The sequence below is a fragment of the Rana temporaria genome, chromosome 4 (assembly GCF_905171775.1).
Source record: "Rana temporaria chromosome 4, aRanTem1.1, whole genome shotgun sequence".
Classification (NCBI taxonomy): Eukaryota; Metazoa; Chordata; class Amphibia; order Anura; family Ranidae; genus Rana; species Rana temporaria.
The window spans coordinates 84,113,271-84,127,766 of record NC_053492.1 but is presented as its reverse complement, the minus strand read 5'-3'; the positions used below and the strand labels follow the sequence as shown (position 1 = coordinate 84,127,766).

Below are 14,496 nucleotides of genomic sequence, written 5' to 3'. Positions count from 1 at the left end.
AGCCTAAAACGAGCGGGCGTAAGCGCGCCTAATTCAAATGACTTGGAGGGGGGTGTGTTGTATGGAAATGAGGCTTGACCTCACGTTTTTTGACACTGCGCATGCACCGGGCGACTACATTTCCCAGTGCGCATTGCGGCTATGTAGGCCGTACAGGCCTATTGATTTTGACGTGTACGTAAACGACGTAAATCCCGATTCGCGGACGACTTGCGCAAACGACGTAAAAAATTCGAACCTCGCGGCGGGAACGGCAGCCTTACTTAACATTGTTATTCCACCTCATAGGTGGAATAACTTTAGGCGGCCTATCGCTACGGAAATGACGTTAATCGACTGCGGCGGGCTCGCGTTCGTTCGGGAATCGTTGTAAATGCTCATTTACATAATCTACGCCGGCCGCAATGGAAGCCCCACCTAGCGGTAAGCCAAAACATTGCAATCTAAGATAGGACGGCGCAAGCCGTCCTATCTTAGATATGTTTAAGTGTATCTCTGTTAGAGAATACACTTAAACATAGGTCGGCTTAGATTCAGAGTTAGGTCGGCTTATCTGTAGATAAGCCGGCCTAACTCTTTGTGAATCTACCTATGAGTCTTTCCCCCTTCCACTAATATCCACAACATACAGACTAAGGGCTAGATTCAGCAAGAATTTACGCCGGCCTATCTATTGATACGCCGCGTAAATTCAAAGCTGCGCCGGCGTATGTTTCTGTGTTCAGAAAGCAAGATACGCCGAAATTAGGCTAAGGTCCGACTGGCGTAAGTCTCTTACGCTGTCGTATCTTCGTTGCATATTTACTCTGGCCGCTAGGTGGTGCTGCCGTCGATTTCAGTGTAGAATATGCAAATGAGATGAATACGCCGATTCAGAAACGTACGTGCGCCCGGCAGATTTTTTTTACGTCGTTTGCGTAAGGCTTTTTCCGGCGTAACGTTATTCCTGCTATATGAGGCAAAGCCAATGTTAAGTATGGACGTCGTTCCCGCGTCAAATTTTGAACATTTTACGTTGTTTGCGGAAGTCGTTTTGGGAATAGGGCTTTGCGTAAATTACGTTCACGTCGAAAGCATTGACTATTTGCGACGTGATTAGAAGCATGCGCACTGGGATACGTTCACGGCTAGCGCATGCGCCATTCGTGAGAAACGTCATTTACGTGGGATACGTTCACGGCCGGCGCATGCGCCGTTCGTGAGAAACGTCATTTACGTGGGGTCATGTTTTATTTACATAAAACACGCCCACCTCTTGACAATTTGAATTCGGCACGCTTACGCCGGCAGATTTACGCTACGCCGCCGCAACTTACGGAGCAAGTGCTTTGTGAATACTGCACTTGCTTCTCTAAATTGTGGCGGCGTAGCGTAAATAACATACGCTACACCCGCACAAACTTACGTCCCCCTACCTTAATCTAGCCCTAATTGTTCAGTAGGCCTAAATATGACCTAGGAGGGCTGAATAGACTCTCTGAGATAACAAAGAACAAAAACAACTGGGCAGGGCTGACACTACTCAGTCTTGAAATGTGGTTTGTTGTTTATTTTGCCTTGAAATAAACTTTAAATATCTGCATCTCGGTCAGTAAATTTGAATTCCTTCTATTCTTTCTGCTCCTATAAGCGAACCTGCTAGCAATTTTAAAGTTTTAATGAAAGTAGAAGTTCTGTCTAAGCAGAAAGCCCATTCATATGTGTTACCTTTTTATCAATCAGAAAACCTTCCTCTCTGTATGCCCCTTGGATTTAAAGTGCCTTTTAATCAGTGCACCTCTGGGTCCCTGGCCAATGCATCCTGAGCCTGCTTAGAGAAAAGTTGGTTAACCAGCATGGATATTCCCAGTTTGTCACATGTTTGTGTTGTAAAAACATAAAAATTGGTCCAATGCAAAAATCCATTACAAAAATCTACTCCCTTGCAGTCTACAAATGACAGTTTATGCAGAGATGTCATTCTAAAGGGGAGGAAGCTACAATGTACAAAAGGAAAAGGTGTCTGCTCAGAGACCTTCTAAACCAGTGGTTCTCAACCTGGGGGTCAAATGATGATTTGCCAGGGGTCACCTAATCTTGGGCTGTTCCTGAAGCCTGCACTGCTCTCCAAACCTTTTTGCAGCCGCCCAGCAGGGCTATTCCTGGAGCCCGCGGCTGCCCATTCAGTTCACAGCATGGCTGGGGGGGGCAGAGACTAGAGGTCAGCTGACTGGTGAGGAATGTGAAGTGGGAGGGGCTGGAGGAGACCCTATCTCCTGATTTTGGCATAGGTGTCACTGCTACGAGACACCACAAAGTCGGAGACACAGTGAGTAATACTGCCTGTGATTTATAGATGCCATTAAAAGTAAAGAGCACCTAAGTTGGCTATTCCCAACTCCCCACCAGCCCTGCCACTCATCCAAACTCCCCACCAGCCCTGCCACTCATCCAAACTCCCCACCAGCACTGCCACTCATCCAAACTCCCCACCAGCACTGCCACTCATCCCATTCCCCCACCAGCCCACCAAGGGGTAAGAGAAGGAACACAAATAGAGAATACATGTAAGGGAGAAGAAAAGAGGGGAGGAACAAAAAAAAAAATGGAGAGAAAGAATAAGAGGAAAAACAAGAAATGTGGCTAAAGAGAGGGATGGGGGAACAAGAAATTATGATAGAGCTAAACGGGAAAGAAAGGAAAACAGAGTGGTACATCCTAAAATGGAAGAATGCAAGGGACTCAGGGAGCGCTAAATGTCCATGGGTTAGGGGTGCAAATTGCTTGTCTTGGCTTGGGTGCTGACAACTCACACTACAAAAATAATTTTACTGTCAGGGATCCCCACAACTTGGGAAATTTTATCGAGGGGTCACGGCACTAGGGGGTTGAGAACCACTGTTCTAAACCATATTTAAAATTTGCACTAAGGTTAAATGAGTAGTCTTTCTGATCTTTCATACAAAGTCATGGTCTGCTAGTAGTACTAGGACTTCACTAGAGCAATTTTGCTTGTTGCATTGCGATTAATAGGTCCCATAGCAGAGGCAAATAATCCCACATCTATACTGAAAAATCACACACAATATACAGTTTCCATTTCCCATTCAGTTACTTACACAACTTCAATCTAGTCATTTAAATACCATACACAATTTTTACATTCACACACCCACACGATCAAACTTCCAGCATTATTCCAAAAAGTTGAAAAATTTGTTCTTTTGCAAAGCAGAGCCTCCCCAACGCATCGGAACGTAGATCCATTTGCTCCTTCATCTCGACCCGATGCTAAAGGAGGCCTTGTTCACTTCCGATTCTGGCCTGCCATTCTGTTGTGGAGATAAGGCTGTACGCAGAGCGCACAACCAATATCTCCCATGCTCATAATAAGCACACATTTCGTTGAATGATATAATACATCTTGCCCATCATTCTATTTCCCGTATATCCCAAACCCACTCATCCATGTAAACAGACATGACCATACCTTCGTCCTCATCTCAGCATCACTCCTACAGGGAGCAGTAAGCCTGGCTCTTTTATCTGTAAAAAGACAAAAGATTTCACAAACCGCAGCCAATCACTTCCTTCATGGGAAGTGACATCACAGGATGTGACCTCCACACAGGAAATTACCATTTAAGGATTTGACAACACAGGATGTGACAATACAGGAAATCCCTCCAACAGGATTAGTTAAATACAAACAACAACATGAATAATACAACAATCAATGAATACAGTTCCTGACGATGAGAGCTTATCTGCAGATGTATGCCCAGGGCACCACAAATATGTTGATCAGGCATACAGGTGACACAAACGCACATCCGCTAAACCGATAATATCTCCTCAGACGATCGTCTGTGCATCACACAGGGGCCCTTTTGCTGGCAGACATATCCTCACTCCGCAAATGCCTTTCTCCAACCTCAGGAAGTTTATCTCAACCAGCGTCAGTCTGCCCCAGTCAGCTCTTTAGAACAGGCTGCGGGAGAACTAACACTGGGTGTCACTATGACAATACATATTAATTACATCTTCATAAAATTACCACAACAAGTTTAATTAAGGAGAGCTTGATAAATACTGGTATGTGTCCAGTTTTAGACATAGATATTGAAAAAATAATCTCATTATTGTTTTCCTGTTTTAGTTCCCAAGGATCCAAATCCTCAGTGGCGATGTGTGGCCTGGAGCCATGACTGCACTTTGGTGGCTTATGGTGAAAGCACAGGGACTGTCAGACTCTTTGATCTCGTGGGAAGTGAGCTCTTGGTCATTCCACCGGTATGTATGATGTTACCTGCCTAATGTACATACTTGTGTATGCAAGAGGGAACAGTTAGTGCGAAAACATGTGACCAGGCTATGGGCATTGAAGTATTTTACATATTCTTGGTAAGCAGTAAATGAACATCTGTAGCTGCTAATACCGTGGAGCAATTTTCTTTGTTGATCACAACAGAAACTGTTTGGTTGCAGTTCATTTTTGAATAGCTTAAAGTGATAGTAAAAGTTCACGTTTAAAAAAAATAACAAATATGTCATACTTGCCTCCACTGTGCAGTTCGTTTTGCAAAGAGTGGCCCTGATCGTCCTCTTCTGGGGTCCCACGATGGGTCTCGCAGATCTTCCACGCAATAGCTTACCCCCTCTGGGAAGCTCTCTCCTTGCGGGCGCGCTCCCATGTCACACACTAGGCGTACATAACCACTGTGTGTATGACTCGGCCCCGCTCCCTGACGGCCGCATGATTGACAGCAGCGGGAGTCAGTGGCTGCACTGCTATCTATCTAATGAAGCAAGAAGCCGTGGGGAGAACGACATGGGATCGCCCCCATGGAAGTTTGGTGCTCGGGTAAGTAAAACGGGGGCTCAGGGGGGCCGGAGAGTGCAAGGTGTTTTTTCATTTTTTTTTTTTTTTTTTTTTTTAATTCTTTATTTCTTCAAAGCAGAGCAACCGGTCCCACCGGACCCAGACAACAGTGTCCACAAAGTAAATCAAAATACATGTAAAAACAGGTAACAGTGTGGCAGCCCCGGGCAGGAATCAGGTGTGGGTATCATGATGCCTGGGGCCCCTAAGGGCCTTAGTCCAGGTGTGTGTGAAGAATAGTGACCCTACTCCCGTCAGTAGAGTCTAGGGCCGGCAGGGCCAATCCGCCCCGCAGGTTTTTTTTTTTTTGTTTAGTCTAAGCAGGAACCAGAAAAAGAGAGTAGAGCTACAGAAAGTGTGAAGGAGTGAGGTGTTTTTTCATTTTAATGCATAGGATGCATTAAGGTGAAAAATCATGAGGCTTTACAACCCCTTTAAAGCCCCTACTATTCGTTGTCTTTAGAAGGCTACCACGTCTTTGCTTCCAAAGGAGGCAAGGGGGGCTTGCATTCAGTTCCCCCTTTGTAAAAATGTGAGGATGTATGTGTCCACAGTACCCGCAGCTACAGAGGACAGTGAAGACTCATTTTAAAGTGTATTTAAAGGCAATTTTTAAAATAAGTTTTTTTTTCTAGGGTAAGGCAACTATTTTGGGCACATGCAGTAGAATATCAAACTAGGGCCAAATTAGACCGATGACAATTACCGGCTACCACCATGTTTTTAGAGTGTGGAAGAAATCCCAGTGATGTGGAGGTCTGGTTTCTCCCACCAACCTCCACATCACTGTTGTGTCCTTTGGTTACACAGAAGTCAGCAGGAGCAACCAATGGGGGCAGTGTTGGACACAGGACATCTGTCCTCTTCAGGTGACATTTGCCGGTGTGTGTGTGTGTGTGATATATGTGTGTGTATATATATATATATGTGTGTATGTATATATATATATATATATATATGTGTGTGTGTGTGTGTGTGTGTGTGTGTGTGTGTGTGTGTGTGTGTGTGTGTGTATATATATACACACACACAGTGCCTTGCGAAAGTATTCGGCCCCCTTGAACTTTGCGACCTTATGCCACATTTCAGGCTTCAAACATAAAGATATAAAACTGTAGTTTTTTTTGAAGAATCAACAACAAGTGGGACACAATCATGAAGTGGAACGAAATTTATTGGATATTTCAAACTTTAAAAAAAAATGAAAAACTGAAAAATTGGGCGTGCAAAATTATTCAGCACCTTTACTTTCAGTGCAGCAAAAACAGATTGATGAAATACGGACATACTGTCCATATGTGTGAAAGGGCCCTTAGTGTGAAGAGTAGAGTAAAATTGGGAAATAAGACCTTTCTTAGTGTCGCCACAAAATAGTTTACATGCTATATTGCAATGTATATGCGTGAGTTTGAGACTGGATGGTATGTCTTAACTGGAGGTACTGAAAAAACCTCTGACGTGGGAGGTCCAATTTTACACACAATCATACAATTGTACCATATACCTTATCCCTTTGTTATACCACAGTTCAAAACCCCTCAAATCTCCATATTCCCTGTTATATACTATGGGAGTGTAATCCGTAAAACCTTTGATACCTGTCATTTTCTTCGTTGTTTGCCATAGGTTAATAACTTTTTTGTGTAGACATCCTTGGTCCTCCATTTTTGGGGGGTAGCGGATGGTTTTGTTTGCCACACCCCCTCCCCCCCAATGGAGCACCAACCACCACTGGGTACCAGACACTGTTATCCATTGTCGCCCAGCAGCCCTGCACTTAAAGCGGTTGTATACCCGCATTTTTTTTTTTTTTTTCACCTGAAAAGTAAAATAAAATTTAAAGGTAAAATACTTACCTTTAAAACGAGGTGTAGGGAACTTACCTGGTCCATGCCGAGCGAGATGTCATCTTGCTCCGGCGTGTCTTCCGGGTATCCCTGCTCCAGCGCTGTGATTGGCTGGAGCGGCGATGTCGTCACTCCCGCGCGTGTGATTTCATTCCGGTAAGGGCCGGCGGCGGCCGGCCCTTTAGCCGAGGATCCCCCCTGCGCATGCGCCGCTGCAATCGGCGGCGCATTGCGAGGGGAATATCTCCTAAACCGTACAGGTTTAGGAGATATTCTTTATAACTACAAATAAGCCTTATTATAGGCTTACCTGTAGGTAACAATCAAAAAGTGGGGTTTACAACCACTTTAACCCATCTAGGTCATGGGTAGCTTTGGCTTCCCCCTGCGTGTCCTTCTCCTCTCGGCCAATCGGGTTTTAAGACCTGATTCGCCGGGGGGGAGTAGCAGGAAGACAATGGCAAATATTAATTTGCTATTGTCACACAACTGGGTGGGCTCAGGCCGCACTGCGCTCCGAGCCCACCCTTTTTTTAAGCCAGTTAGAGCCTAAGGCTCTAATCATGTGCTTCAAAAAATAAAAACTCTAGAAATGTATGCATCTGGTGCATTGGATTAGGGGGGCAGTGCCCATGTGCCCCTAATGTAGTGGCCACTACTGCTGGTACCCATATAAAGATTAATGGGCTGAGAAGGCATATTTATTTATTCTCAATCTAACAGTGGGATTATTATACAATTAACAAACCCATGACACAAATTTTGGGCTAATACCAAAGGCAGATAAAACTTCCCATAGATATTCCCACTTCACACTGCCAAATGCCTTATGAGCAGCCAAAGAAAGGATCGCTCAATGGACAATATTATCTACTGGCAATTGCATATTCAAAAATAATCATCTAATATTAGTTGCTGCTTCTCTATTGGGTATAAAGCCTGCTTGATCAGTGTGGATTAGGTCAAGAATGCATTTAGATAGCCTATTAGCAAGAAGTCTCGCCAGAATTTTAACACGGATGTAAGAAGGCAAATAGGACAATACGACTCTGGCTGAAGCAGGTCCTTCCCAGGTTTAGGAATTACTATTATCGTTGTAAGGCCCCTTTCACACTGGGGCGGGAGCCGCGGTGGCGGTATAGCGCCGCTAAAAATAGTGGCGCTATACCGTCGGATTTGCCGCGGGATTCGGCCGCTAGTGGTGCGGTATTAACCCCCGCTAGCGGCCGATAAAGGGTTAATACCGCCCGCAATGCGCCTCTGCAGAGGCGCATTGCGTGCGGTATTGCCGCGTTTTCCCATTATTTTAAATGGGAAGGAGCGGTATACACACCGCTCCTCTCACCGCTCCAAAGATGCTGCTGGCAGGAGATTTTTTTTCTCTCCCGCCAGCGCATCGCCTCAGTGTGAAAGCCCTCTGGCTTTCACATTGAGTATGCAGTGCAGGAGATTTTTAGCCTGAAAAACTTCTCAGTGTAAAAGGGGTCTAAAACATGGAGTTTATGTTGTTGATTAGCCTCTTCAAATACTCACAAAAGTTTAGGCAGAAGAATCTGCCCATATAGGCCCGGATTTTCGTACGAGTTACGCCGGCGTATCTCCAGCTACGCCGTCGTAACTCTGAGTCCGAGCCGTCGTATCTTGGGGCCTGATTCAAAGAATCGGATACGCCAAAATTTCACTAAGATACGACCAGCGTAAGTCTCTTACGCCGTCGTATCTTAACTGCATATTTACGCTGGCCTGCTAGGGGCGTGTACGCTGATTTACGCCTAGAAATATGTAAATCGGCTATATACGCCAATTCACGAACGTACGCCTGGCCGACGCAGTACAGATACGCCGTTTAGGTTAGGCTTTTCCCGGCGTAAAGTTACCCCTGCTATATGAGGCGTACCAATGTTAAGTATGGACGTCTGAACAGCGTCAAATTTTTTACGTTGTTTGCGTAAGTCGTTTGCGAATAGGGCTGTGCGTCATTTACGTTCACGTCGAAAGCATTGGCTTCTTGCGGGTTAATTTGGAGCATGCGCACTGGGATACTTTCACGGACGGCGCATGCGCCGTTCGTAAAAAGCGTAATTTACGTGGGTTTACATAACACATGCCCACATCTTCCACATTTGAATATGGCGGGCTTACGCCGGCCTATTTACGCTACGCCGCCGCAACTTTGGTTTGAGAATACGGCACTTGCCTGTCAAAGTTGCGGAGGCGTAACGTAAATAGGATACGTTACGCCCGCACAAAGATGTGCACTTTTACGTGAATCCGGGCCATAGTTTCTAAATCTCGAAGTATTCACTACTTTATGTGTATATTGTCTTTTGAGAGACGTTTAGAGCACACGTCTATTGGTCCAGAATGACTATATAGCAGACATATAAGCAGTCTGTCAGTTCCCCTGCCTCACATAGACTCTATTTATTGCTGTGACCATACCCAAATTACAGAGGAATCGGTGGGCCAAATGGACTTGAGGGGGAGCTTTTCTTTTGGTTTGGTTTAGTATAGGATTTTTTATTAGCTTGGAGAAGTGGTGCACCCAAAGCCATTGTTTTACTCTGTCTACTTTAAGAACCTTTGTAGACTGTGTGTGGACTTTATTTTTTCACATGTTTAATTGGTAAGGTGTGGCGCAAAATAAAACCGTTCAATAGTTTCTAAAGGGATTATGTGTTTTAGATGTTGCTTTGCTTTAAATATTCTGCTGATGAGAATTGATCATGAAGTGAACTATTAGGCCTGACTCAGTACTTTTCCCTCACAGCAAAACAGCTTTCCTGGGGACCTGAGTTATGCGATTGCTGGTCTGGTTTTTCTAGAGTACAAAGCAAGTGCACAGTGGTCAGCTGAACTTCTGGTAATCAATTATCGTGGACAGCTCAAGAGTTATCTAGTCAGGTAAATCTCTAATATCTTTTATTGTAATGTCAACACCAAGGCTCGCTAAATCTGGGGAACCATGGTGACTGTTACACGTAGGTCATGTCTTCTCTCTATGCCTAATTTGTGCTTTAACCACTTGCTTACTGGGCACATAAACCCCCTTCGTGCCCAGGCGAAATTTCAGCTTCTGGCACTGTGTCGCTTTAACTGACATTTGCGCGGTCGTGCGACGTGGCTCTCAAACAAAATTGACGTCCTTTTTTCCCCACAAATAGAGCTTTATTTTGGTGGTATTTGATCACCTCTGCGGTTTTTATTTTTTGCGCTATAAACAAAAAAAGAGCGACAATTTTAAATATGTGTGTGTATGTGTATATATATATATATATATATATATATATATATATATATATATATATATATATATATATATATATATATATATTTTTTACTTGTTGCTATAATAAATATCCAATTTTTTTAAAAAAAACTTTTTTTCTCAGTTAAGGCCGATACGTATTTTTCGACGTATTTTTGTAAAAAAAAAAAAAAAAAATCGCAATAAGCGACTGGTTTGCGCAAAAGTTATAGCGCATACAAAATGGGGAACATAATTATGATTTTTTTTATTATTTTTTTTTTTTTACTAGTAATGGCGGCGATCTGCGATTTTTATTGGGACTGCGATATTGCGGCGGACGTATCGGACACTTTTGACACAAATTTGGGACCATTCACATTTATACAGCGATCAGTGCTATAAAAATGCACTAATTACTGTATAAATGAGACTGGCAGGGAAGGGGTTAACACTAGGGGGTGGGGAAGAGGTTAAATGTGTATCCTGGGTGTGTTCTAACTGTGTGGGGGGAGGAGGGTGACTGGGGGAGGTGACCGATGCTGTGTCCCTATGTACAAGGGACACAGATCAGTCTCCTCTCCAGAGACGGCACGTGGAGCTCTGTGTTTACACACAGAGCTCCACGTCCCTGCTGTGTTACCGACGATCGCGTGTACCCGGCAGACATCGCGGCCGCCAGGTACACGCATCGGCACTTCAGCGATGCGCCGGGACAGTGTTTACCCGCTGCGCGCCCCCCAGAGGCACGCGCGGGTAATGCACTTTAAAAGATGTCCACTTGGCACTTGAGAGCCACGCTGTTGACGTCTTTTGTCAATAGCGCGGGTCTCAAGTGGTTAATGTCAATTTTTTTTTTATTTTTTTACTAAAATAACATAACATCAGTCCTATAGCTGTCAAGAAGTTAAAAGTCCTACATAAGTGATATTGCACTTACCTGTGCCTTCTGTCTTGTCTCCATTGAAGCATTACAACCACAAGTCCTATCTTCAGTCGTGTACAGACTCCTCTCCTGTTTTGAAATGTATTCGGCCTTATGCACACTGGATGTTAAAATAACACTATAAAAACGTCAGTAGCTTTGCAGTGAGTTTTTCAACTTTTTTCAACGTTTTTGCAATAGCGTTTTTCCACGTTAGTGTTTTTTTTTTTTTTAGCGTTATTTTTTTTTTTTTTTTTTTTTAGGAAAAAAAAAATATTTATTTTTTTCAATTGATCAAAAACGTTAAACGCTGATGAGTGACGTTTTTGAGCGTTTATCAGTGTTCAAGCTTTTTTACAGCTGAAAAACGTCTCTCAGAACCCCACATTTTTGAGTTTTTTTTTTTTTTTTTTTACTGCTCAAAAACGCCACTGCCCAAAACTGCTGATAACAGCCTATGTGTGCACGGACACATAGGATAACATGATGGAGAGTTTAATGACTGTAAAAAAAAAAATAGTCTACTGCCAAAAACAGCTGCTGTAAAAACTTCAAAAAACGTCCAGTGTGCATGAGGCCTTAGGCCCCTTTCACATTTATACGACTTCAAAGTCGTGCGATTTTGCCGCGAATGCGGCCGCGATTTTGCAACGATTTGGGATCCGTACAACTTTGACTTTGCCACAACTTTGGCATTAACCAATAAAAACATACATGGTGTGAGGCAATTCCTTTTCCTGCCACCGCAGTTGTCATTGCTGCTGCGGCAGTAGCAGTGCATAAGGAAGAAGAGGAGGAGAAGCGGAGGCGGAGAAGACGTTGATATTGGGTACATCCCATCATTGCCAATCGTGAAGATAGGGGTTAATTTTGGGTCCTCTATAATGAAGAATGAGAAGAATGCTCCTTACATTGGTGGTCAGTGGGAAGGATGTCCCTTACATTGGTGGTCAGTAGGAAGAATGCTCCTTACATTGGTGGTCAGTGAGAAGAATGCTCCTTACATTCGTGGTCAGTGGGAAGAATGCTCCTTACATTGGTGGTCAGTGGGAAGGATGTCCCTTACATTGGTGGTCAGTGGGAAGAATGCTCCTTACATTGGTGGTCAGTGGGAAGAATGCTCCTTACATTGGTGGTCAGTGGGAAGAATGCTCCTTACATTGGTGGTCAGTTGGAAGGATGTCCCTTACATTGGTGGTCAGTGAGAAGAATGCTCCTTACATTGGTGGTCAGTGGGAAGGATGTCCCTTACATTGGTGGTCAGTGGGAAGAATGCTCCTTAAATTGGTGGTCAGTGAGAAGAATGCTTCTTACATTGGTAGTCAGTGGGAAGAATGTCCCCTTCATTGGTGGTCAGTGGGATATTGTCTTTGTAGTTTGGGTCACACAAATCATAAATAGCTGGGCACTCACGGATAAATCGAATGATTTGCTCATTATCAAGGACGTCTCCTTGTTTTACCTGTTTGGAGAACATTGTTCCTGAGGGAATAATCAGGAAGTGAATGTGTGGTGGAAAAATGTGCTTGAGAGGGGCTTCTATGCTGAAAGGATTGGGTGGGACAAGGGTTAAAAAGCTGCTTGTGCTTACAAAGTTGTACTAAAATCGTACTGAAATTGTGTCTATATTATTCAGGTACGATTTGCATGCTACTTGAGGGTTTAACATTGAGGTCTATGGACATAAACTCGCATGGAAGTTGGACCAAAGTAGTGCAGGGACTACTTTGAAGTCGGCACGACTTAAAGTCGTGCCAGTATGAATGGTGTTTATTGAAAATCATGGAGAATGACTTGTCATACGATTTTGCAGAAAAAATAAATAAATAAATAGTGCAGCGCAAGTAAATCTAAAAAATGCAAATAATCAAAAAACATAAAGTCCATAAAGTGCAAAGTGATAAAGGTGCTCCAAAAATACAATGGTGATATAAAGTGCAGAAATCTTCATCAGATCTGTGACCCATAGGACAGGATAATCCTCCACCAAGGCTAATGGATGGCCTCTCACCTCAGCGATTCGACCTGTGGCTAGGTCAAAAAGCAATAATCATATCCTCCAAAATGGCAAGCAGCTTTCAGGGCTCAACTCCAAAAACGTCCACCAGATGGAACCAGCAAGCAATATACAAATACTCCCATAGATCAATCAATGGACCGAGAAAAGGTAAAAGGACACACTCCAAGTGTTCTCTGCTTAAAAGGTTTAATAATCGAAACACAAATAGTAAAAAAACACTCACATTGTAGTGCACTCTGAACCGAGTGCAAGGATAACAGCTTGTACCGCAGCTCGGAGGCCCGGAGTGCAAACACTAGATGGCGCTAGTTAATTGGCTCCTTTGGTGCTGCTATGGCAACCGTATTGTATATATAGTGCTGTGGGACGTCTGCGTTGATCCCCGCCCCACGCTGATGAAGTCCCGCCCACATTGAGGACGTAACGCGTACGAGGGGGAGGAGCTACGACGACGTCACCCACGTTTGCCTCACTGAGACCATCACACGCTGTTTACACTGATCCGGGCCTCCGAGCTGCGGTACAAGCCGTTATCCTTGCACTCGGTTCAGAGTGCACTACAATGTGAGTGGTTTTTTACTATTTGTGTTTCGATTATTAAACCTTTTAAGCAGAGAACACTTGGAGTGTGTCCTTTTACCTTTTCTCGGTCCATTGATTGATCTATGGGAGTATTTGTATATTGCTTGCTGGTTCCATCTGGTGGACGTTTTTGGAGTTGAGCCCTGAAAGCTGCTTGCCATTTTGGAGGATATGATTATTGCTTTTTGACCTAGCCACAGGTCGAATCGCTGAGGTGAGAGGCCATCCATTAGCCTTGGTGGAGGATTATCCTGTCCTATGGGTCACAGATCTGATGAAGATTTCTGCACTTTATATCACCATTGTATTTTTGGAGCACCTTTATCACTTTGCACTTTATGGACTTTATGTTTTTTGATTATTTGCATTTTTTAGATTTACTTGCGCTGCACTATTTATTTATTCACTTCGAGATATTTTTGGATTATATCTGCAGTGCTGGCTTGCAATTTAGTTTAGTTTTTAGTTTTATATTTTTCCAGCGCTGAATCACTATTATTATTTTATTATACGATTTTGCAGTACAAAATCGTGAGACAAGTCGTATAAGTGTGAAAGGGGACATTCTTCCCACTGACCACCAATGAAGGGGACATTCTTCCCACTGACCACCAATGAAGGGGACATTCTTCCCACTGACCACCAATGAAGGGGACATTCTTCCCACTGACCACCAATGAAGGGGACATTCTTCCCACTGACCACCAATGAAGGGGACATTCTTCCCACTGACCACCAATGAAGGGGACATTCTTCCCACTGACCACCAATGAAGGGGACATTCTTCCCACTGACCACCAATGAAGGGGACATTCTTCCCACTGACCACCAATGAAGGGGACATTCTTCCCACTGACCACCAATGAAGGGGACATTCTTCCCACTGACCACCAATGAAGGGGACATTCTTCCCACTGACCACCAATGAAGGGGACATTCTTCTCACTGACCACCAAAGTAAGAAGCATTCTTCTCACTGACCACCAATTTAAGGAGCATTCGTCCCACTGACCA

General features: G+C 43.9%; 1 protein-coding gene across 1 annotated transcript in view; it reads left to right on the top strand.

Moving 5' to 3' along the window:
- NBAS (NBAS subunit of NRZ tethering complex) overlaps positions 1 to 14,496 on the top strand; it is a 975,710-nt gene that overhangs the window by 27,634 nt on the left and 933,580 nt on the right. Inside the window, exons 7-8 of the mRNA XM_040348578.1 lie at positions 4,139 to 4,272; positions 9,479 to 9,612. Coding sequence (XP_040204512.1) covers positions 4,139 to 4,272; positions 9,479 to 9,612 — 268 coding nt within the window. The remainder of the gene's footprint in view (positions 1 to 4,138; positions 4,273 to 9,478; positions 9,613 to 14,496) is intronic.